Source organism: Podarcis filfolensis, assembly GCF_964270895.1.
Source record: "Podarcis filfolensis genome assembly, chromosome: 13".
In the NCBI taxonomy this organism is placed as follows: domain Eukaryota; kingdom Metazoa; phylum Chordata; class Lepidosauria; order Squamata; family Lacertidae; genus Podarcis; species Podarcis filfolensis.
In genome coordinates, this window is record NC_139615.1 from 38,710,748 (window position 1) to 38,736,462 (window position 25,715).

The window sequence follows — 25,715 nt, forward strand, 5'->3', positions numbered from 1 at the left end:
GCGATAAAACTGCCACAGTTCCTGCTTCAGCCCCCAACCCCAGAAGTTAGATCTCCGATTGGGGTTGTGATGGAGATGAACGCCTCTTGCCTCTAAATTGCTCCCTCCAACTTCCAGAGCTAATCAACAGTGGGCAGAGAAAAGCCTCAGCAATATGTAATATAGTGGGAGGGCAGCAGTTCAAGCGTGAAAATCGGGGTGTGTTCCAAGAATATCGAAGCGTCCTTAATTTTCATCTGCAAAACGTTTGGTAACCATGCGCTTAGCTGAATTAGAGAGATGGCAATGGCCTAGAGCCGTGGTTCCTAACCACACGCCCCACAGGGGGTGCAATTTTATTTGGGGGGGGCAATTCGAGAATGAGTTATTATTAACAGTGGTTTGTTTGTTTTTTGCATTTCTTATGGTTCTAGGGGCCTCATATACAGCATAGAAATACCGTATTTTTCGCTCTATAAGATGCACCAGACCATAAGATGCACCTAGTTTTTGGAGGAGGAAAACAAGAAAAAAAATATTCTGAATCTCAGAAGCCAGAACAGCAAGAGGGATCGCTGTGCAGCGAAAGCAGCAATCCCTCTTGCTGTTCTGGCTTCTGGGATAGCTACGCAGCCTGCATTCGCTCCATAAGACGCACACACATTTCCCCTTACTTTTTAGGAGGGAAAAAGTAGTCTTATAGTGCAAAAAATACGGTATATATTGCGACACGCACATTAAAAAAATTAAAATCAGAATGTAAACGGTGGTCTTTTCGGTGCTTGCTAAAAACATTCTTGTTTAGACAAGCCCACCAAGAAGCTTAGAAAGTTGGAGGCAATTTTATTGCTTTAACTTTTGTATGATTTAAAGGAACGGCGGTGAGTTTCCCCTCCATTTCCTTGCTGTCGTTTTGTAAACCGCTTTTGAGTTTTCTTGCAATCAAGAGCCGCGCATAAATCTTACAATTTCCATAGACAAGAAAAAAGAGAGAGAGAAACGAAGAGATCATGTCCACACCCTTTTTTTATTGACTGTTGTTTTTTAAAAAAACAGCAGATCCATCACCAATTTCTCACAGCAACACAAGGCAAGCATTCAAAATCTCATCTTATGCACAAACCTGCCGGCATCCATCAAATCTTAAGCCATTCACACTCCATATTCATCGTACCATGCAACCAATCCAGAAGGTCAAGTTCCAAAAACACACACAAGAAACAAAGGTGTCACGGGGAAGGGGAGGGTTGGATGGAGACCAACAGCACCCGAGTCAGAGAGATAGTCTTGAAAGCAGAGGTGCAAGTTGAGAACCCCACAAAGCGCCCAAACCACACGAGGCATTGGGGACGGGGACGGGGGTTTAAAGAGAGAAAGAGAAAGAGTCCGAAAAGACCAAAAAAGGAGGAGGAAAACCAAGCTGGGGGAGATTAAGAAGAAGTCTACATGGTGTCTGTACAAGACAGTTCTCCACAGCACAGACAGACTCTCGAGTCCCTCTCCTTTGACCCCCCCAGCCCAGAAATGCTACCTGCTCCCCCCCCGTAAGCCTATATTAAGTTGACCCCCCCCCAAAGGCTCATAAAGCTTAGTGCCGCAAAAAGGATTTCCCCCGGCCAATCGTGTTGTAGAAGCCCCTAGTGCCATCCGGGCCTTGAGGACGCCGAATCACTTTCAGCCGGGCATGGAGCGATTCAGGCACTCTTTTGGAAGCAGGCGCTGAGCTCAGGGGCTCCGGTTTCAGGGAGGGCAGTGGCTGTTGCTGTTGCTGCTGGTGCTGCCTGCAGGCTGGTCCTTGCTGCTTTGGGGGCCACAGAACCCCCACGCCGAGCCCGCTCGTCTCCCAGCAGGAGTTGGGCGTCTTCTGCAACCCGCAAGGGCCGTTGCTGGGCTTGGGCGCGGAGAGAGGAGGGAAGCAGAGCGGCCACGACAGCGGCTTCTGCAGGAGCGGTCGAGGGCCGGCGCAGGGCATGCTGAAGAAATTGGGCTTGAAGGCCTGGCCAGCAGAGGTGCAGAAGCCAGCAGTGGGCCAGACTGGAGCAGAGAGGAAGTTCGGAGGCAGGATGGGAGTGGATACGGGCGTGCCGTCGGACTCTGTCGATGAGCTGTAGAAGGAGTCTTCAAAGGCCAGCGGAGGGCCTTCAGGCAACGCGCCGGTCCACATCCTTGCAGGCTTCTCAGCCTCCTCGGCCTCTTCACCATCTTCCTGACTGGTCACGCTCTTCTTCTTGGAGCCCCTTCCAGAGAGGCTAACCACCTTGATGGCGTCCCCATTCAGGGAGGAGGCAGCGGCTTGGCTGCGAACCAGCTCCTCAAAAGCCTTCCGGGTGCTTTCCAAGCTGTCGTACTCCACCACGGCGCAGCACTTGGTCAAGAGCTCTGGGTACCGCGATGAGCACTTGCTGACATCCGAAGGGAGCTTTTTGCCTGGCCGGAGGATGCGGATGGAGGCGATGTCGCCGAAGGGGCTGAACAGCTTGGTGATGTTGTTGAGGAAGGTCATCTGGAACTGGAGAGAGCTGTGGGCGGCCGGCTCGTACGGAAGGACGTTCCAGGCCAGCAGCATCTTGCTCGAAGGGATGTTCACCAGATGTTCGGGGACGGGGGTCTTCCTGCGCACCTTCGTCCCTTCCTCGTTGACCTCCAGCAGCTCCGAAAACTGCAGGGCATAAAGGGTCACCCGCCAATCTCTGGTTAAATATTTCACCTGGTTAAAAAAGAGGGGGGGGGAGTAGAAGAGAAAGAGAGAGGCAGTTTTGCATGCTTTAAAGTAATAAATTTATTATTATTATTGGTTTGATTAGATTGATTGAATTTATATACACGGAGGTCTCGGGTCGGTTCACAGAATGAAATCAAAATATAAAACCACAAAATGCATAATCAAAATAAGAACAACTGCCCAATAACGCCCCCACCCCAAAGAGCGAAGTTTTTAATGTTTGAGGTGTTACTGTGTTTATTTGCGCAGACAGGCGGAGACCCCCCAAACCCCAGGCAACCCCCGGGTGGAATAATGACACCTGGCAACGTGTTATGGGATTAAAATTGGCCACAACTTTATTAAACTTTCAGATGTAGGAAGACCTTGACTTAGGCACTGGGCGAAGATCTGGAGCCGACTGAGGACTAACAGGTAAGCTACACCCTCTTTTGTGAGTGTGGGGCAGTCCTAACTCTACCTGGCAATGCCCCGCCCCCAGCCGGGATTGGTTAATTGTCGAAGCTAGGCGGGAACCTCCAGGTACCCAGCTGGGGGTGGGGGCGAAGCCAGGCTACATTGCCGGGAGTCTCATAGTCTTGGGGGGGGGGGCTGTGCGCGACCACGCAAAAGCCACCCCCCAGTTAATGTGGGGAGCTGTCATTGCTGGGCCACTAAGCTACAGAGGTCCACAGCAGTCAACGTTTCCCTTTTTTAAAGGGAAATTCCCTTATTCCAAATAGGATTCCTCGCAAGAAACGGAAAAAGTTGACAGCTATGCAGAGGTCACAGCTTTGACCTTGGGATCCAAACGCATGCAAAAAATGGAAACAACACGAAATACCAACGAAAGAAGAGTGGCAGATGAAGATGATGGACTTTGCGGAACTGGCGAAGCTGACCGGAAAAATCTGAAACCAAGGTGATCAAACTTTCCAAAAAAGACTGGAGTAAATTGATACAAGACTTGAAGGACCATTGTAAGCAATTAACAACACCAGCATGGTTGTGAGAAGACTTGTAATGATAATTGTCACTGCCCTTTATTTATTTAAAAATTGTGACGTTCTGAATGAGCAAAACGTAAAATGTAAAATGTATAAATGCTATGATAGACCAATGAATTTTGAAAACCGCGAGGAGGGAGGGAGGGAAGTCAACAGGCTCATATGAGCAAAAGAAGTAAATAATGAAGATGTATTTAAATATTATAAAATGGAAAATTAATAAAAATATTATATATATAAAAAACACTTGCTGCTCCACCCTCCCACCACAAATGCTTTCCGAGTGCCTTACCTTTTTGAAAGATGTCAGGAGCTTAATGCTGACGAAGCCCAACCTGTTCTTCTGCACGTGCTTCAGGAGGAAGGCATCCTTCGACAGGTTCTCATCAGAGAGGTAGAACTCCACCTGCGAGACGATCCTTCTGATCAGCTGCAAGTCGGGCGTGGGGCAGTGGCTGCTCTCAAAGAGGTCCAGGCTGAGGAGGTCGCTCAGGTCATAGGGGCTGCTAGCAGGAGGAGAGTGAAGGGTGGGGGGAACCACACACAGAATTACTGCCAGCAGGTCAAAAGCGTGAGCAGATTCACATTGCTTCAGTCGTAAGAGCAGAAGATACAGTGGTACCTCGGGTTACAGACGCTTCAGGTTACAGACGCTTCAGGTTACAGAATCCGCTAACCCAGAAATAGTACCTCGGGTTAAGAACTTTGCTTCAGGATGAGAACAGAAATTGTGCGGCGGCAGCGAGAGGCCCCATTAGCTAAAGTGGTACCTCAGGTTAAGAACAGTTTCAGATTAAGAACAGACCTCCAGAACGAATTAAGTTCTTAACACGAGGTACCACTGTACCTGGCAGATCAGACCAAAGGCCTATGTCCAGCATTTTTTGTTGGGGGTGGTTTTGGTATTTTTATTATTATTATTTTACTTCGACAAAGTATTAATAATAAATAAACAAGAATAAAATGTGCATGCCACCCCCGAGACCATTCTATTGCAACTATCCAACCTCCCAAAATTTCAACGCCTCTTGCAATGGTTTGACCCCTTTCCGTTTTAACAGTACAAATTCTACAGACACCTTCCATATCTCCTCAAAATCGTTTCTCCTGCGTATTCCCAGTCTTACCTTAATGGCACATGTTAATTTATCATTAATAGCTATAATCCCCACGCCTCTTTATACCATTCTTCCATTTTATATTCTGCTTGCCCCTTCCACTTCCTCGCTATAATAACTTGTGCAGCTGTCAATAAATTTGTGAGCAAGTCCTTCACTGCCTGCGAACCTTCCACCCCCATCGTAAATGGATAATAATGCTACCTCTGGACTTTCAGCCAGCTTTAACCCATTGATTTCTGTTATCTCCTTAAACATCCTTTGCCAGAAAAAATGTACATATTTACACCCCCACCACATGTGAACATAATTCCCAGTTTCCTGGCACTATACACCACTATATATTCAGAATGCTGGATGCCTGGTCTAGCATTCTGACTGAATAGCGGTCAATCTGCTGTCTCTGTGACGCCTGCAAAAGAGTCCCCACATACTAGGTGTACTCAATAGGATTAAGCCACTGAAATTCAAAGGTGTCACATTGGATATTGGTTGGGGGGGGGACGGCTGAGGAAACCCCACACCACAAAATCAATCACAAGAAGTGGTACACACACACCATTTGAACGGCAATGACCACCAACTTGGGGGAGGGGGCCAGCTCCCTCAAATACTTTATTTGGGGGCCCAAAGGGACCTTGGCTCAAGGAGCTGGCTCCTATGCTCCTCAGGCTTGGTTCTCCTCAGAGGCAGTTTAGGGGAGGGCAACTGGTTCACCCTCACTGGGCCAAGAGGGAGCTGCAACAGCGAGGAACAGCAAAAGGCAAGAGTCCGGTGGAGGGCAGGATTTTGGCATTTCACACTGCACCGCTGAAATTTTAAGCCTGAAGTCCGCCACTGTTTCCCCCCCCACACACACACTGCACATTACATTTTTGAGATACAGCAACTGGCACTGTATACAATATTCCAAATATTGGCTGCCCTGCAAATTCTAGATGAAAAGCAACAACGCCAACTCTTGTAAGCTTTCTTGGCAGTTTCATGATCGTTCTAGAGCCACCAGACCCTCTGAGCTCTTGTTTAAGAGATTTTTCTGCTTTGAGCAGGGCTTATTCCCAGAGTTTCCCAAACTTGGGTCTCCAACTGTTTTTCGGACTACAGCTCCCATCATGCCTAGCTTGCAAGATCAATGGTCAGGGATGATGGGAATTGTAGTCCAAAACCAGCTGGAGACCTAAGTTTGGGAAACACTGGTCTACTTTGAAAGAAGGCCATTGATTTCCCCCTCAGCCTAGAGCAGGTTTTCTCAACCTTGGGTCCCAAAAGTTGGCTAGACTACAACTCTCATCATCCCTAGCTAGCAGGACCAGTAGACAGGGATGATGGGAGATGTAGTCTAACAAGCTCTGGGGCCCCAGGTTGAGAGGGCACTTCTTCTGCACACCACAGGGATCATGACAGCTAGAGCAACAGCCCGTCCACTCACTCGGACAGGGATAAGAGAGGGAGAAGTTTTCAAGGCAGCCTCAAGGAGCAGTATCTCCAGAGGAGGACCATTGAGGAAGTTGACTTGGAATGGACGCAGGGGGCGTTGTGGTCTAAACACTGAGACTCTTGGGCTTGCCAATCAGAAGGTCGGCAGTTCGAATCCCCATGACGGGGTGAGCTCCCGTTGCTCTGTCCCAGCTCCTGCCAACCTAGCAGTTCGAAAGCATGCCAGTGCAAGTAGATAAATAGGTACCACTGTGGCGGGAAGGTAAACAGGGTTTCTGTGCACTCTGGTTTCCATCCGGTTGCGCCAGAAGCAGTTTAGTCATGCTGGCCACATGACCCGGAAAGCTGTCAGTGGACAAACGCCGGCTCCCTCGGCCTGAAAGCGAGATGAGCGCCGCAACCCCATAGTCACCTTTGACTGGACTTAACCGTCCAGGGGTCCTTTACCTTTCTACTTACCCATCCAGAGTCTCTGCTAGCTCCTCTTGGGTCAGCAGAGGGAAAGACCTGTTGGTGCGAGGGAAGAAGTGGAGAGTGGAGTACGGGCCGCCCTGGACCGGAACCGGACTGCTGCGCTTCAGGTGGGAGGCCAAGGCCATCTCAGGATTGCACAGGGCCATCGCCCTTCATCTGTTGAGATGGAGAAGAGGGTGGTTGGGGTGGGGAGTCACACAACAGCACAGCCCTCCAACAAGACTCCCCATGCCCAGAAGATCATGGGGAGCACCTGGAAAAACAACCAAACAGGTAGAGCGTGAGACTCAATCTTGGGGTCATGGGTTCGAGTCTCAAATTGGCCAAAACATTCCTGCTTCATGACCCTCATGGTCCCTTCCAGTTCTGCAGTTCTATGATCAAACGCTTCCTGCAAGACTCTCAGCTATAGGCCAGGCATCCCCAAACTCAGCCCTCCAGCTGTTTTGGGAATACAATTCCCATCATCCCTGACCTCTGGTCCTGTTAGCTAGGGATCATGGGAGTTGTAGTCCCAAAACAGCTGGAGGGCCGAGTTTGGGGATGCCTGCTATAGGTGATATCAGTTTCAAGCCAATTCAACTGCTCAGCTTTAAGAAAGAGCAACACAATCGAAAAGCTACTTTCAGCCCTGGATTGGGACACGAATTAAGGTTTTAAAGCAACCGAGCTGCTATGCGTTAATATACAAATACAGACCTTTTTTAAAAACAACCTTTTTTGGAGAAGGAGATAAAGAATAAAGGGGGGGGGTGTTTTACAGTCGTGAAGGCAGTAACTGGAAAATCTTCAGACTTTCCGCATTGAGAAACGAAAACAAACTGAGAGCACCAGCTGGAAGGCTGGGAAAGTAACGTCCAGCAAAGGGAGGAATAATTGAATAGATTGAGCATTTGACTATTTTGAAGAAATAATTGTATACACAACTGATAGGCGGATAGCTGGAGGTCTTTACTTCTCTCCCTTTTCTCTTTACTTTTATCTCCCTTGGGAGTTTATCATTATTCTTATATTATTGCGCTCTCTCTCACACACACGCTCTCTTGCTCTCTCATTGTACCTTGGTAAGAACTGCACACAGAGGAAGGGAAAGGAGAGTTTGTACCCCTTTTGAGAGCCTGTAAGAAGAAGGGGAAGAGCCCAGGTGAGAGCTGGGAGGGTACACCTTCCTCTGTAGGGGATGAAAATTAAGATAGGGAAGGATCTTGTAGTTTCTTTTTCTGTTCCTTCTACCTTTATTTTGTTTCTTTACTTCCTGTAGATTGGTTTGTTTCTTTTATTGCATTGTGAAAACTTGCCAAAAAAAATAGAAGCTACTTTCAGCACCTGTGCAAAGCTACAATTGTGAGGGGGCTTGGAGGCAGAGGTGATAAAGCAGTGACAGTTAAGCCATTTCATTTCTCTATCTAAAGTCATCCCTTAATTGCTGTTCTGCCACTCTTTGCAACAATTTCAAGTTCCTAGTCCTTAACAGTCAAGGCCTCTCGTCTGTGCCTCTTCTTTTGCCCCCATTCATTTCCCACAGGCCCCTCAACTTGCACACCAAGCCTCCCATCCCTCCCTTCCTTTTTTCACGTATAATTTTTATTAAATTTTCTGTCTTACAATTTAGAATATTCATTTAAGCAACCTTAAAATGCCAATGACTTCCTTTCTTCTCTTTCCATGGTTCATTTTGCATATCATAAATCCCTGCATATTTTACATAAACTAAACCATTCAGTAATCCATTATTACATCCATCGAAACTTGTTTACACTGTTGAATTTATCGTAATACTACCAAGGTTTTCAAGTGTACAAAATTCCACCCCCCCCCCATATATTCAATAAACATTTTCCTATCTTCTTTAAAAGTATGTTCTTCTTGTTCTCTTATTCTATATAACATCCCTCACTTCCCAATACTCAAGTACTGGTTGCTAGTTCCAGAAAAGGCACTCTGCATATGCCTAAAGTCACATGTTTCCATTTTACCCTTCTGCTTGTCTCCCTATCCTAACTGAATCAATCCAGGAGGTCAAGAATGAGTGTTGTCCTTAAGTCTCTTTTCAGCGTACCCTCCTGCTGCCAACTGAGAGACCATTTTTAAGTGAAATAATAAAAAGAAACACAAACATCCCAGAGCCAATATACTCTGGTGTCTGGCAGGCCCTCTGGAATATACATTTCAACCCTAACCCACCCTTGCAGCTATAATGGTTCAAAAGAAGCTTTACCTAGATTCGAAGAACTCCTGCCAATGAGAGTCGCTCCAGGAGACTTTTGACTTCTTCGACTTTCCAAAATGGAGGTTCAGGGAAAAGGAAGGAAGGGGGGAAACAGAGACAAGAGCTACAGAGTGATGGGTGGAGAGCAAAGCCTCTGTACTGCTAGGAAGCAGGTTCTTAAGAGAGAAAGGAGCTCCATGAGGGGCAGAGGGAAAAATCAGGTGGTGGTCTTCGAAAATTAAGGCAGCAAGAGGAGCAGGAGGAATGGCCTAAACAGAGATCTGCAGGTGAAGTCAATCTCCATCATTAGGTTCAACAGTTAACAGCTGAAGCAAGGGAGCTTTGTGTGAGGAGACACATCAGTTTTCTCCTGTGCATGTTTACTCAGGGTCTCTCCTGACTGATGTGGGGTTTTTGTGGCCAGTATTTCCTGCAGCACTCAATAATAGTGCACAAGTCGTGAATTTATTCTGCAGTACTTCCCTAACGTTTTCACAACATTACGTTTGAAACACTCTGGTACCACAATTAAACAGTCGTGGCTCCCCACACCCTGGATTTCTTGGAGAACAGGGGGCTGAGCGTTTAGCAGCCCCTTTTCCCCTCACAGAGCTACCACTCTCTCAGAGTGGTTTTACAATCTGTCCATCTTCACAGGGAACTCTGGGAATTGTGGCTCTGTGAAGGGAAAAGGAATCTCCTAACAGCGCTCAGCACCCTTAACAAACTACTGCTCCCAGAATTCTTTGGGGGAACCCATGGCTGCTTAAAGCAGTATTTTTATTGGCATCTGTCTCTAGAGTAGGCATGGCCAAACTTGGCCCTCCAGCTGTTTTGGGACTACAACTCCCATCATCCCTAGCTAACAGGACCAGTGGTCAGGGATAATGGGAATTGTAGTCCCAAATCAGCCGGAGGGCCAAGTTTGGCCATGCCTGCTCTAGAGGCAATGGAGTGTGCCTCTGTGGGTAAAGTCAAACTATTGGAGAATCACAGCACCTGCTGTGGCTGCAGAGACCAGTAATTTGTAACTGCTGCCTCCTGTGTTGGATCGGTTCTGCCTTCCCCAGATGCAAAGCTTGCTTTAAAGGTAAAGGGACCCCTGACCATTAGGTCCAGTCGTGGCTGACTCTGGGGTTGCGGCGCTCATCTCGCTTTATTGGCCCAGGGAGCTGATGTACAGCTTCCGGGTCATGTGGCCAACATGACTAAGCCGCTTCTGGAGAACCAGAGCAGCACACGGAAACACCGTTTACCTTCCCGCTGGAGCGGTACCTATTTATCTACTTGTACTTTGATGTGCTTTCGAACTGCTAGGTTGGCAGGAGCAGGGACTGAGCAACAGGAGCTCACCCCGTCGCGGGGATTCAAATTGCTGACCTTCTGATCGGCATGTCCTAGGCTCTGTGGTTTAACCCACAGCGCCAGCCGCGTCCCCTAAGCTTGCTTTACGGTGGTGCAAAATGTGTTTAATTGGGTTGTTTCTATCCTTAGTACTATGTGCATCACTTGCTGAAATCCGTCTATCTCGAGAGACAATGGAGTGTGCCTCTGGGGGTGAAGTCAAACCACTGCATGAGCAGCACTAAAGTGACCTACCTGGGGTGCAAGCCTGCGCAGTGTGTCTGGAGGTCCTAGGCTGCCCAGACGACAAGACTCCCTCTTGGCCTCGCTGGTGTGTCCAAAGGAAAACAGAGCAATACGTTTGGCACCAGGTTGGCTGCAGGAGTTGCTGGAAGGAGGTGTGCAAGCCACCATCCAACTTCCTGAGGGAGTCGACTCTGGATTTGTATAGGGTTTACTTCAGGCTTCCTCAACCTCGGCCCTCCACTTGTTTTTTGGCCTACAACTCCCATGATCCCTAGCTAGCAGGACCAGTGGTCGGGGATGCTGGGAATTGTAGTCTCAAAACATCTGGAGGTTGAGGAAGCCTGGTTTACTTCTTAGTCTTCCCGCCCCGCAAAGATGTCCTGCAAGGCAGCAGGTATGGATTCATCCCCGGGGTTTTCTCCTGAAGCCTTTTTCATGAATGGGTATGGTAAAGCTAAAGGACCCCTGGATGGTTCAGTCCAGTCAAAGCTGACTATAGGGTTGTGGCGCGCATTTCGTTTTCAGGCTGAGGGAGCCAGCATTTGTCTACAGACAGCTTTCTGGGTCATGACTAAACTGCTTCTGGCACAATGGGACACCGTGGCAGAAACCAGAGTGCACGAAAACGCCGTTTACCTTCCCGCCGCAGCGGTACCTATTTATCTACTTGCACTGGTGTGCTTCCAAACTGCTAGGTTGGCAGGAGCTGGGACAGGGGAACAGGAGCTTACTCCGTCACGGGAATTCGAACCGGCGACCTTCCGATCGGCAAGCCCAAGAGGCTCAGTGGTTTAGACCACAGCGCCACCTGCTGCTCACTATAATGAATGGGTATCGCCACAAGGCAGCAGAGGTTTAGGATCAGAGTTCTCCTTCTCCAAAGTGGTTTCATAGCTTTTTTTAATACATGGTGTGAATGTGGCCTACTGCTGCTAACTGGAAGGGTACTCTTGCAGTAAGGTAAAGGTAAAGGGAACCCTGACCATTAGGTCCAGTTGTGGCCGACTCTGGGTTTGCGGCACTCATCTCGCTTTATTGGCCCAGGGAGCCAGCGTACAGCTTCCGGGTCATGTGGCCAGCATGACTAAGCCGCTTCTGGCGAACCAGAGCAGCGCACAGAAATGCCATTTACCTTCCCGCCAGAGTGGTACCTATTTATCTACTTGCACTTTGATGTGCTTTCGAACTGCTAGGTTGGCAGGAGCAGGGACCGAGCAACAGGAGCTCACCCCGTCACAGAGATTCGAACCGCCAACCTTCTGATCGGCAAGTCCTAGGCTCTGTGGTTTAACCCACAGCACCACCCGTGTCCCTACTTTTGCAGTATAGTGGGATAAAATAAAATAACAGGATTTCAGCAGGAAGTGACAGGACATGTGCTGATTGGAAATGAAGTAGTATGTCTGCCCTGAAAGTTTTGTAGGGACAAACAGCGCTGAAAGAAGGATCATGCTGGTGCAATAATGAGCACAAATTCTAAATGCACACAAAGTGAGTTCAATGGGTTTACCATTCAGTGTTACAGAAGGTAAATATGTGGAGCTGAAAATGACCACACCACTGATGATGCTTGCTCTTACTTCTGGTGACAGCTGTTGATTTCATTCAAATATTGACTGGATGTGCCAGCGAGACAAAACAAGTACCGTATTTTTCCGTGTATAAGACGACCCCTATTTTTTGGAACCGCGGCCACCAGTTGTCTGCATGCTTTCTGCCAAAAGCCCACCTGCCCACTTGACGCAACCACAGCCGATTGGACACACACCTTGCTGCTACCGTAAATCAACCGCCCCATTGCCGCAGCCGCAGCCAATCGTCAGCAGGCCTTGCCGCAGCAACCAATCACACGCCCAATCGCCGCTGCCAATCTCCTGCTGGCTGCTGCCACCAATCGCCCACCCTCCCGCTTTCTGTGTATAAGACGACCCACAATGTTTGCCTATTATTTCTAAGGAAAAAATATTGTCTTGTACATGGAAAAATATGGTAAATTGGTAAGGATGGAAGACTGAAGAAACCCCAACTAAAGAATCATGGCAAGAAAAATTGATGGACTATGCAGAACTGGCAAATCTGACATACAAGCTACGGGACAAGGATAACTGTGACTTTAAGGATGAATGGGAACCCTTTACATAGTATTTGAAGACGCAACTGGACTCCTTGGCTGGCTTTGAATAAACATTCACAAACTTTTTATTGATAATAATCAGCTAAACAACTGTGCCCCTTCATGGATCACTGCCTTGCCATGGTGAAGGGGCTTGAATAACTCAGAGAAGCTATGAGCTATGCCATGCAGGGCCACCCAAGACGGACAGGTCATAGTGGAGAGTTTTGACCAAACGTGATCCACCTGGAGCAGGAACTGGCAAGCCATCCAGTATCCCTGCCAAGAAAACTCCATGGACAAAGACAATAGGCATATAAAAGTTATGACGCTGGAAGATGAGCCCCTCAGGTCGGAAGGCGTCCAACACGCTACTGAGAGAGAGCGGAGGACAAGTACAAGTAGATTCAGAGCTGATGAAGCGGCTGGGCCAAAGCCGAAAGGACGCTCAGTTGCGGATATGCCTGGAAGCGAAAGGAAAGTCCAATGCTGTAAAGAAAAATATTGCATAGGAACCTGGAATGTAAGAACCATGAACCTTGGTAAGCTGGATGTGGTCAAAAATGAGATGGCAAGAATAAATATTGACATCCTGGGCATCAGTGAACTTAAATGGACAGGAATGGGCGAATTCAGTTCGGATGACCATCATATCTACTACTGTGGGCAAGAATCCTGTAAAAGAAATGGAGTGGCCCTCATAGTCAACAAAAGAGTGTCGAAAGCTGTACTGGGATGCAATCTCAAAAATGATAGAATGATCTCGATACGAATCCAAGGCAGACCTTTTAACATCACAGTAATCCAAGTTTATGCACCAACCACTGGTGCTGAAGAAACTGAAATTGACCAGTTCTATGAAGACTTACAACACCTTATAGAAACGACACCAAAGAAGGATGTTCTTCTCATTATAGGGGATTGGAATGCTAAAGTAGGGAGTCAAGAGATAAAAGGAACAACTGGCAAGTTTGGCCTTGGAGTTCAAAACGAAGCAGGGCAAAGGTTAATAGAGTTCTGCCAAGAGAACAAGCTGGTCATCACAAACACTCTTTTCCAACAACACAAGAGATGACTCTACACATGGACATCACCAGATGGGCAGCATCTGTGGGGGGAGGGAGGAAAAATGGGAAATAAGGATGATATGTTTCTGGATAATATGTTTTGTTTTAATTTTGAATAAAAACGTTATTTAAAAAAAAGAAAAGAAAGAAAAATATGGTAAGTTGGTCAGTTAAGCCAGATTGATTCGTATGCTGTCGGCGGATTTTTGTTGTTGTCTTGTTGGGCTGTGTATGTGATAAAGGCGAACCATATCGGGGTGAAGGCGTCTTCATCTGTTTGGCCCTGTGTCAGTTTCAGTTTATTGGTTAGTTTTTCTAATGCTGTTTCTCGTACTATTTGATATCATTGATCTATGCTTTCTCCTGACAGGTCTCTCCAGTGTCTGGCTATGATGCTTCTGGCTGCTGAGATTAGATGGGTTATGAGCTCTTTATGATGTTAGTGCGCATTATTATCTTGGAAGACCCCAAAACACACACATACATACCCCACTCATACACAAAAACAGATCTCACTACAGCCAACCAAAGACAACCAACCACACCCTAGGCTACACCCAACCTCCTTCACCACCAAGGAAATACAACAAGCGAATAGTAAGAGAACCCACACAGCTGACGCTGACCCACACAAAACCCCACACATACACTACGTAGAAGAATAGAAGCCTTGCCACCCCACCCAACCCACCATTCCCCCTCCCTTTCTCTTCCCCTTTTCTTCCTAACCTAACAATGTATATGACATTAATGTCTCACAACAAATGAAACTGATCTGTAGAAAACACAACTTGAAAAAAGAGAGACAATGCACGTATTTTTGTAAACTAAGAAATATTTAATAAAAAATATATTTTAAATAACCCAAGCACAAGTCAGTTGGTGAGTTGATCTAACGGAAAACGAAATTGTGTCTTTTCTTTTAAGCAAATGCTTCCAGAACCTAAGGCGGTGCCTGTTTGATCTTACGATCCTTCAGGGACTACGTTCTTAATTGTTCGTTGTTGCCATAGAAAGAAAAGTAACTGGCGTTGCTATAAATCAGCTAGGGGTGATGTACATTGTAATCCAAGACGTCTGGAAGGAACCAGCATGGTGAAGACAGTTACGAATAATTAAACCTCAACATTTTAATAGCTATATGTAGCATAACTTTCATATTTGAATAATATCCGCTTATGCACATATATTTGATCATATTCATGGAACCGTTGCAATTAGGAAAGCCTGACTTGATTATTCACTAAACAAAAGCAAAAATTTACTCTTGGAAAAAAAGAAGAAAAGCCCATATTTTATGGACCAAAATAAAGGGAAACGATGTCAAATGAAACCCCCAGGTGGAAATAACAGGGCATGCACCTAACTTTTCCAAATCCAGTTTGTTGATTGGAAAACTATAAAATCAACAGGGACCCCCCGTATAATTTACCCCCCAAATCAGTCCTTTTTATGCCATACATAATGAGCGCCGCAGACAGACGTAATTTCTGCCACTTTCTCTCTAGCACACAATGGGTTCAAATCAGCGTTGGACGGGAGCCTCAATCTTTATGTATGCCAAATGAGACAATAAAGGTTTCATGCTGGATAAAAGGAGCCCATGTCGGGCCAGTTTGATCAAGTGTGAAATTGTGCCATTGCTGAACCAGTTTGGTGACTTGCAAAATTGTCTTTTTCTCTCCCCTCTAAAAATTCCCGCCCCCCGCCCCCCATGAAGCCTTCCCACCTACACACATACACACAAACTTCCCCCGCCTTGACTTTGAGGTTCACATCGGGCTTTGGGCTTTGGCAGGTACAATTATAGCTTCTCTCGTTACATTTCTTTAAATACCGATGATTTTTCAAAGCACCCTCAAAAAGAAATAACATAAAGGGAGACAATTAAACAGCCAACATCCCAAAGGTTTTCATTAACTGTGACTCGCCAGAGTTATATGTGAGCTTGCGTTACCATAGATACAGTTGCTGGAGTTATTATGGTCCCAGGTTTGGGCTTATTTGGTGTTGTGCGCCGGCTCGTGTAATATAAATATATACTTGTGCGCAAAGATATGTTTCTCCTTCTGTCAGCCCCATCTGCCGCTACCTGGCCCTGAAATGATGTTCTTGTTTTCTTGTCTAGGAGAGACAAGATGGGAGTGGGGTGGTGGAGAACAAGCCAAAATGCAAAAGCAGAAGAAGAAAATTGAACAGGAAGAGGAAAAACAGATGCCAATGGACATCTGCTGGACAGAATAAAATGGAAAGAAACAGCTAGTTGGCAACCCCCCCCCCAAAAAAACCCCCAGATGTTGGAGGGGACTGAAATAGAACTTGGGTGTCTTATATTTCATTATTTATTTTTAAACATGTCTATTGATGCTTCAGAATTATGGTGCTGGAGGAGACTCTTGAGAGTCCCATGGACTGCAAGAAGATCAAACCCATCCATTCTTAAGGAAATCAGCCCTGAGTGCTTACTGGAAGGACAGATCCTGAAGCTGAGGCTCCAATACTTTGCCACCTCATGAGAAGAGAAGACTCCCTGGAAAAGACCCTGATGTTGGGAAAGATGGAGGGCACAAGGAGAAGGGGACGACAGAGGACGAGATGGTTGGATAGTGTTCTCGAAGCTACCAGTATGAGTTTGACCAAACTGCGGGAGGCAGTGGAAGACAGGAGTGCCTGGCGTGCTCTGGTCCATGGGGTCACGAAGAGTCGGACACGGCTAAACGACTAAACAACAACAACAACAACAAATCCCACCTTTCCAATTTTGCATTTCATGGCACCCAGCATGGAAGCTGGACTCCACTACACAGTGGTACCTCGAGTACAGTGGTACCTCGGGTTACAGATGCTTCAGGTTACAGACGCTTACAGACTCCGCTAACCCAGAAATAGTACCTCGGGTTAAGAACTTTGCTTCAGGATGAGAACAGAAATCGTGCTCCGGCGGCGCGGCAGCAGCAGGAGGCCCCATTAGCTAAAGTGGTGCTTCAGGTTAAGAACAGTTTCAGGTTAAGAATGGACCTCCAGAATGAATTAAGTTATTAACCCAATGTACCACTGTACCTTGATTTTTAGTTCAAAACAAAAGAGAGAAAGAGATCAAAAATGCAACATTTTTTAATCTATTTTGCAGATCTGAACATTCAGATTTGAGGCATGGATTTCCCTCAAGCCAATTCGAAACCTGGTCCCTAAGACACAGACGGTTGTAGGCCAAGCTTTGCTTAAGAGTACGACTACTGACACCAGACAGACTTAAGTTGTTCATGATGACCAATTTATGTTGATAGCTTTTGATGGGTTTGTTCTGAGCAAGACTGGGCTGGCTATAACCCGAGCAAATGTGTTCAGCGCCGTAGACCTTGAACTCAAGTTGGCAGAGCGTGAGACTCTCAGTCTCAGGGTCGCGGGTTCGAGTGCCACACTGGGCAAAAAAGATAACTGCATTTGCAAGGGGCTAGACGAGATGACGATCACTGCAGATGGTGACAGCACTCACGAAATTAAAAGACACCTACTTCTTGGGAGAAAAGCAATGACAAACCTAGACAGCATCCTAAAAAGCAGAGACATCACCTTGCCAACAATGGTCCGTATAGTTAAAGCTATGGTTTTCCCAGTAGTGATGTATGGAAGTGAGAGCTGGACCATAAGGAAGGCTGATCGCTGAAGAATGGATGCTTTTGAATTATGGTGCTGGAGGAGACTCTTGAGAGTCCCATGGACTGCAAGAAGATCAAACCTATCCATTCTGAAGGAAATCAGCCCTGAGTGCTCGCTGGAAGGACAGATCCTGAAGCTGAGGCTCCAATACTCTGGCCACCTCATGAGAAGAGAAGACTCCCTGGAAAAGACCCTGATGTTGGGAAAGATGGAGGGCACAAAGAGAAGGGGACAACAGAGGATGAGATGGTTGGATAGTGTTCTCGAAGCTACCAGCATGAGTTTGACCAAACTGCGGGAGGCAGTGGAAGACAGGAGTGCCTGGCGTGCTCTGGTCCATGGGGTCACGAAGAGTTGGACACGACTAAACGACTAAACAACAACAGACAAGATGACGCTCATGACCCCTTCTATGATTTGAATAGCTCACAAATTCATTCATTGTTCCTGAAACACTACCCCTGGTGTATTTCCTAGTGATGAGCGACAATCCTCAGGATGGAAACAGGCAATGCAAGTATCACAACACGTGGTCTCCCATCCAATGTAAAACCATACCACACCCTGCTTAGCTTTGCAAATGTGCTAGCATTTTTATTGCTGCGCCAAGGCAAGGAAAGACCACATCTGGTAAATGCAGTACTACATGTTGCCAGCCCTTAGCCTGCCCTCTGAGTTGGAATAATATGGCAGTGGGGAAAAGAGAAGTGAATGTTCTTGGACAAGAAAAGAAATACAGTGGTACCTTGGGTTACACACGCTTCAGGTTACATTCGCTTCAGGTTACAGACTCCGCTAACCCAGAAATAGTACCTCGGGTTAAGAACTTTGCTTCAGGATGAGAACAGAAATTGTGCTCCAGCGGTGCGGCAGCAGCAGCAGGCCCCATTAGCTAAAGTGGTGCTTCAGATTAAGAACAGTTTCAGGTTAAGTACGGACCTCCAGAACGAATTAAGTACTTAACCTGAGGCACCACTGTAATTAATTCAGCCACTGGGAACTAGATGTACTTCTTTGGGGTCTTGAATTTTGGAGCGATGGGGCAGGCAGAAAACAGATCAGCATCTTACAGGTAGATCTCCAAGTGATCTGCAGTGGACCGGCACAGGTTTCTGGCTCCCACAGTTTAACAACAGTGGCCACAAAATGCCTTTCTCCTCCTGCTTCTAAATCAGGAGGATAAAACCTGAGCTTTGCACTTGGCTCTGTTTTTGGAGATCTAACAAGCCTGAAGTCTGACCAGCTCCACCTGAAGCCCTCACAGCGGCCCATCTCACAGAAAATTGGACTTCAATAAGGAATACTTGAGGTTGCCAGCGCTCTGCCAACAGATTTGCCCTCAAGTTGTGTGGACTGTTGCGTTAGCAGAAAAAAAAAACCTGTCTTGGCAGCTTCATGCGATCCACTGTCCTCCTTTGCAACTTGGCAACCTTTTATCACATATTTGTGCCATGGCGATTGTACAGGAAATCCAACTCAAACACAGAGGGCTGCAGAGGGGCTTATTGATCTAATTTGTATTTTCACATCCTTTATTAATCTTTTGTCATGCGTAAGTTTCCTAAGCAATGCACCTGCTGGGCTGCATTTTCCTTCAAGTTTCTGGAAAGAAAACAAACAGGTGAACACAATTTCTCCTACTCTAGAGGCTAGGACCCAAACCAAAGGATTCAAGTTGCAAGAAAATCCTATGATTCTTCCTGAGATCCATCTTGATTAGGGGTGGAAACATTTTTTCCGTTTCTCATTTTTCCATTTTCACTAATATATTCATTGGGGGGGGCACACTTTCACCTAATAGATGCAATTTTGTAAACATCGCTTGCGGTCGGAGAAATTCCTAAATTTGGATAAGCGCAAACATTGAAAGATGGCTGTGTTTTGGTTCTCACGTTGTTCCAGGAAGGGTGGATTTGAGAGGGTCAGTTTTAAAGGCAAACTGAATCCAATCACTGCCCCACCCCTAACCTTGGTAGCAACTGGCCCTCCACGTTTCAATTCAAAATTCTGAAAATGAGTCCATTCCTACAGTGACATTCTGCTACTCCAACCCCATAATACCTAGAGCAGAGTGGAGGGCTGGGTGAGGAGTCATACTTCGCTTTGCTAAGAGACTCCAGTGCAGCCTAAAGTCTGGGTCTGGGATGGTGTGGGGGTGGGGGTGAGAGAAAGAAAGAGAGAGAGAGAGAGAGAGAGAGAGAGAGAGAGAGAGAGAGAGAGAGAGAGAGAGAGAGAGAATGCCAAAATGGTGGGAGGAAGAGCAGGAAAGATGAGGAAAAGAGGTTCAGATCACAAAAAAGTGTTCAAGCGGGACCTTTTGTAGCTCTGAACTGACCGCCTCGCTGGGGTGATGCTGGGCTGCTGTTAAACACAGACCTTTTTTGCATAACAAGCATGTCGTGCTTATAATTCCACCTTGGCTACCAGGTGTTATTTTAAATGCGACTTCTGCTTCCCAGAGCTGCAGTAATTGGACAGCTCACAGGAAGAACGGCAAATGCGTACGGCACAAGCTGCCACCAGGCTGTGACACTCCTGAGATACACACACACACACACACACACACAGCTCTCTTCTACCCAACGCTACTGTACTACAAAGGGGAACAGAAGGAGGTGGCTTTCCCGAACTTTATTAGGTCCATTTTTGTCACATGCCAAAACTGTCATTGATGCTGTCCGCCGAGTACACCCACTTGTGAGTGTGCTTGCTGCCATTTGAGAGGCGTTCCGCTTTCAACCAAAAACATACTGCCACTGTTTGATGGCAGCGTTCACACTCCTTTAATGGTTAGGAGCCTAGCTAAGTGCCAGTGGTCTGGGGGCTGGCCTTGCAGAATTATTTGGTTTCATTTGGAGGGGTTTTTTGTGGGGGAGCAATGAATGCACAATGGGAGCCTTAGACAACACCTCCCACCCCTCAAGAATCAGGGCTGGGTTCATACTTGTATTTACAGCATACACTGCCCAATAATAGTAAGATCTCTGGGCAGTGTACCATAAAACCAACAACATCATACACGTTCTTCAACATAGCTTGGAAACACGCTTGTTTTATTCGCTCTTAAGATAGCGTAACCAAATTCAACACGATGGTTCCAGAGTTTGAGAAGTAGGTTTCTGCCTGTGTTTGCATAGAATTTGTATTGAATCAAGATGGCAGACAGAGCCTCTCAAAGCCACACTGATTTTAACCACTGGTTTCAACGATGTGTCTGTTGTTGTTGTTGCTGCTGCTGCTGTTTTCTTGGAATTCCAAAGCAAAACTGATAGCCAAACAGAATATGAGCACCTACCACTTAGAAATTAAGTGGGCCCATGCTGTTCCCCGCTGTTTGCGCCTGGATGTGGGTTTCAAAGCCGAATAAAACAAACGAGGCCTGTCAGCCTTTCCCTCCCCTGCCAGAAGGAACTAACAAGGGAGCTGTGTGTCTGCCTGGGATCCTTCCCTTCCCCGGTTGCTTTTTCAAAGTTCTCCACTGCCTCCAGGCACTAATCAAAAGGTAGGCAGCAACTGACTGCTCTCCCGTTTGCAAACTCGGTGCTGAAGGCAGCTCCCCACCCTGCGCCCCCCCCCCCGCCCAAGGCAGCAGGCCTCAAAGGATTGCTAGACACGGCTGGCCTCATTAGGGAAACCTGCAGACAGGCACAGCCGCAGCAAGGGTGAGGCACCCTGGGCTGCCAGCGCCACCTAATGAGGCACCCGGATTCCAAGGCACCCTGCTGTCACTGACAGGGCTTCAGAAAAGGCGTTTTGCCATCTTTCTCTCGTTATTGTTATTGGGTTGTTGTTTTTTAAGCGAGAGAACGGGCAGCATAATGTCAGCCGAGCTAATTTTCTAGGTAACCGTGCAGAATACCTCCCTCCGTTCCGAGGGAGACAGGGAGGCACAAAGCCTAGATACCCTGAAGCTATTACGCCTCCTTCACAGATGCAGGCCGCCATCTTTTCTTCCCTTCCTTCCCTTTGTTCTTTCCATACTACAGTAGTACCTCGGGTTACAGACGCTTCAGGTTTCAGACTCCGCTAACCCAGAAATAGTACCTCGGGTTAAGAACTTTACCTCAGGATGAGAACAGAAATCGTGCGGCAGCGGGAGGCCCCATTAGCTAAAGTAGTACCTCGGGTTAAGAACGGACCTCCAGAACAAATTAAGTTCTTAACCTGAGGTAGCACTGTACAAGCTGCCAGGGCAACGTACAACTGGGAAACGTGAAGCGCCATTAAAAATAATTCAAATAAGCACCAGTCAAATAAGCAAAGTCCTGTCAGCGTAAAAAGGCCTTTAAGAGATGCCTGGGAATCAAAGGCTTTGGGAAGCAGGCATCCTGTCAGAGGCCTGGCGTCTCCTTCCCAAAGCCCAGGCTTCTGCCTGGCTTAGTGAGGGAGGCATGATGTCACGCACACCATGTCAGCCCCCCATCGCCTTGAAAGCTGGTGCTTCTGGCCTTGTTCACCTATGAAAAACACGCCACTGTCCCTAACCAATCCTACATGTATAAGTGGGGACGGTGTTCTTTCCCGCCTCAAATATGACGATCAGATAGGCACTGAGATTTAACGGATGCTATCTCAGCGAGGCTTTGAATCAACTTTATGCCACCATCCTTTTTCCCCATAGTTGCCTTTGTGGTGCCTCAGAGGAAGTTCTCACAAAACGAAAGCACCTCTCACACCCACAAAGGGAGGAATCAGACGTGTAATCACAATATGCCCATAAATCAATCCATATCACTTTTAACCAACATTTGATTATTTATGAAGCAGCTAGCACCATTAGCCCTAGCACAGAGCAATTAGATGGATAAAGCCCTTTAATAAAAGCTTTTACCCGTAGAAAGTGGCTTTCAAACATTCCGGCTTCGTATGGACTTGTTTACCACCAAAGCCACTGCGGAGAATTCTGGGAAACATTCTCTGGGAAAACACACAAACACACACACACTGCATCTGGAATATGCTTTGTGAACTGAGGATGCAGCTGCTACTCTTCAGCAGCAATGCGCAGGGATGGCCCATAACATTTAGCTTGGTAAAAAAAAAAAAAAAAAGGTAAAGGACCCCTGGATGGTTAAGTCCAGTCAAAGGAGACTATGGGGTTGCGGCGCTCATCTCGCTTTTCAGGCCGAGGGAGCCGGCGTTTGTCCACAGAGAGCTTTCTGGATCATGTGGCCAGCATGACTAAACTGCTTCTGGCATAACGGGACACCATGATGCAAACCAGAGCACATGGAAACACCATTTACCTTCCCATCACAGTGGTACCTATTTATCTACTTGCACTGGCGTGCTTTCGAACTGCTAGGTTGGCAGGAGCTGGGACCGAGCAACGGGAGCTCACCTCGTCATGGGGATTCGAACCGCTGACCAAGAGGCTCAGTGGTTTAGACCATAGCGCCACCCACATCCTTGGCACACAAGGCAAGGTACATAGAACTCAAGGCTGGCCAAGTTATTTTGGCACCTGAGGCAGACCATTCTACAAACGGCTCTTTCTGAGAGTAAAAATAAAAAAAAAATACAACCGTTAATAGTGTGGGGAAGGGTCACAGCTCAGTGGCTGAGCATCTCCTTTGCATGCAGAAGGTCCCAGGTTCGACTCCTGACATCTCCTGGCATGGCTGGGAGAGATGCATGTCTGAAACCCTGGAGAGCTACTGCCAGTTAGTGTAGACAATACTAAGGTCGGTGGAGTGATGGTCTGACTCTGTCTAAGGGAACTGTCTATGTTCCCTGAAATGGGCAATATGAAAGGAAGGGTTGAGAGGTGTCAGGCTTCAGGGAATCCGATCCCTCCCACAGTGGGCAGCCAATAATTAAACAAACAAGAAGACTTCTTACCAAGTCTTTTATTCAATATTCACAGAGAGAGGCTTCTCTTGCAGTAATGGCATTGCTCTGAGTAAAGACCCACCCCCTCCGTCTCTCCTATTATATGTCATCCCTACGGTGGCTGATCTGTGCCTTCTGCCTCTGCGTTTTCTGTTCTCCTACTTTCAATTCCCACCATGTTCTGGGAGAGGAGGGGTCTGGCATGCTTTCTAAGGACATCGAGTAAGTCAGCTGTTTCTCCCCTCTTCCTCCTCCTCCTCCTCCTCCTTCCTCCAATATTTCCCAGCTTCTCCCTTCTGCAGCCTCTGAATTATGACCGTCTGCCAACCCCTGTTCTAAATCTATACTGTCTCCCTCTTCTCCGGCAGGTTCAGGCTGAGGAGGCAGTATCCACCATTCCTCCCCCTCCTCTGCCCAGTCCCTGACAAGGGGCTATCAAAGAATGGACAAGCAGCTGAGAGAGGACATGGAGTCAGGGCCAGTGGGTGTGGCCCCCACTGTAAATTATAAATGGATGAGGGCTGCAGGTGCTTCAAAAGGCATGCCGTTCCCTCTCGCGGAAGAATCCCACATCCTTTTCAATAGAGGGAAGGGCTGTGGCTCAGGGGTGGGGCATCTCCTTTGCTTGCAGAAGATCCCAGGTGCATTGCAGAGGGTTGGACTAGATGACTCTTGGGGGTCCGTTCCAACTTCATGATTCTATGATTCAATCCCTGGCATCTCCAGGTTAGGGCTCCTGTCCGAAACCTTGGACAGCAGCTTCCAGTCTGCATAGAGAATTCGGAACTAGAGGGAGCAGGGAAGGGTCCTATGTTCCTAAATAGCCGGATTGCCGCCCTTTCGCAACACCTTAAGCCAGCTGCCTGAGACTGTCTGTGCAACACAGGGAAAGATGTGTACAGTCATACCTCATGTTATGTTTGCTTCATGTTACGTTCTTTCAGGTTACGTCCCGCGGTGACCCGGAAGTACTGGAAAGGGTTACTTCCGGTTTTTGCCGCTCGCACATGCTCGCATGCGCCAAATCACGCAGTGCAGCTGCACAGATATGGCATTTCAGGTTGCGCTTTTTTCGTGTTGCGAATGGGCCTCTGGAATGGATCCCGTTCACAACCAGAGGTACCACTGTACTCAGCTAGCAGTGTGCTAGTCTTGTCTTTCAGGAATGCTTGCCCTTCTCATGGAGGGAGCTGTGATAAGGCTTCTGCAGCAACCCAGCATCTCCCAGGAACACAGCACAAAGAAAGGGAAGGGGACTGAGGAAAGAAGCGGGTGAGAGTTTCATCTCAAATCCCGAAGGCCCCTCCAATTTTTATTTTATTTTATTTTATTGTCTGCTCCCAGGGGCATAGCCAGGATTTTTGGGGGGAAGGGCAGGACTTTTGTGGGGGGGGAGCAGAACCGACATGATTGGTCAAGTATTTTTATTGTTTTACTTGACAATGTGCTCCCTAAAAAGGAAAAGCTTCCTGCTCCCTCCCGAAAGTGCATTTCCACCAGTCCCCCGCGAGGCAGGCTCTCAGCATCAGATGGGAATTGGGAGCTGTCCAGGTGCTGAAATGAGACACCTTCCACCTCGCTCTCAACGGGACTGCAGCCCACGCAGCTCTGGAAGAAAGAGGGGAGGGAGGGAGGGAGGGAGGCAGGCGCTGCTCCAAGCCCACCGTGGACTTTGCTAATTACAGTTTGTCTAGATGAGTCAGATGCAGGCTCTTCCTCTAGTCTGGGGTTTTGCATCGGAGCCAGCTAGCAGCTGCCTTGGCATCTTTGCAAGACAAAAGGGTTCATTATCAACCATCCACGCATTCCCTTGCATTGCTAGTTAAGCTTCCCTTTATTGGCCTTTTTTCATACCCACCCAAATGCTTTGCATCATCTGCTTAGGGCTACTGGTGGCCCGTGGGCTAAATCCAGCCCACAACCTTTTTTGGCCGTTAGTCATACACCCCTCAATTGACCAAAAGGGACCTTTTAAGCCCCCTAACCATGCCCCCCCGCATTTCCCTTCGCTTACTGGGGCTGGGGGGCAGAAAATAACCAGCATCCTTATAGCGAGTCAGGGCACAGATTCTTCAAGCCTGATTCTGCCCTGCTCAGACTGGCAGCAGATTCTCCAGCAACCTTAAGCAGGAGAACTCCCCACCCAGAGATGTTAGGGAGAAGTTGAAGCATGTATTCTCCCCACTTGTCCTCTCTTGCTCTCCCCAAAAGAGTCTGAGCCTTTGACTGTGTTCCTAGCAAATGCTCACAAAGGCCCTGCTGCTCCCCACCTCCAGATTTCCAGAAACTTTCTGTGGGGCAGAGAGAAGGGAGGGATGCTAGCCAGACCTCATAGACCAGGGGTCAGCAAACTTTTTCAGCAGGGGGCTGGTCCACTGTCCCTCAAACCTTGTGGGGGGCCGGACTTTTTTTGCGGGGGATGAACGAATTCCTATGCCCCACAAATAACCCAGAGATGCATTTTAAATAAAAGGGCACATTCTACTCATGTGAAAATACGCTGATTCCTGGACCATCCGTGGGCCGGA

The 25,715-nt window shown here is 47.5% G+C and overlaps 1 protein-coding gene and 1 long non-coding RNA gene across 3 annotated transcripts in view; one reads left to right on the top strand and one right to left on the bottom strand.

Moving 5' to 3' along the window:
- Nucleotides 1-770: 770 nt before the first annotated feature.
- LOC310747856 (la-related protein 6-like) overlaps nt 771-25,715 on the bottom strand; it is a 34,231-nt gene continuing 9,286 nt past the window's right edge. The window contains exons 1-3 of one of the 2 annotated variants that reach the window (XM_083583171.1): nt 6,702-6,872; nt 3,980-4,193; nt 771-2,686 (exon numbers count right to left, since the gene is read on the bottom strand). In XM_083583171.1, coding sequence (XP_083439297.1) covers nt 1,568-2,686; nt 3,980-4,193; nt 6,702-6,862 — 1,494 coding nt within the window. In that variant the 5' untranslated portion in view covers nt 6,863-6,872 and the 3' untranslated portion in view covers nt 771-1,567. Of the gene's footprint in view, nt 2,687-3,979; nt 4,194-6,701; nt 6,873-25,715 lie in introns of those variants that run through there. The other variant, XM_083583172.1, reaches the window with a different exon arrangement.
- Nucleotides 2,813-16,427, top strand: LOC310748223. Its single transcript, XR_014541220.1, has 3 exons — nt 2,813-3,115; nt 14,066-14,133; nt 15,824-16,427. It is a non-coding gene; the product is annotated as an uncharacterized lncRNA (long non-coding RNA).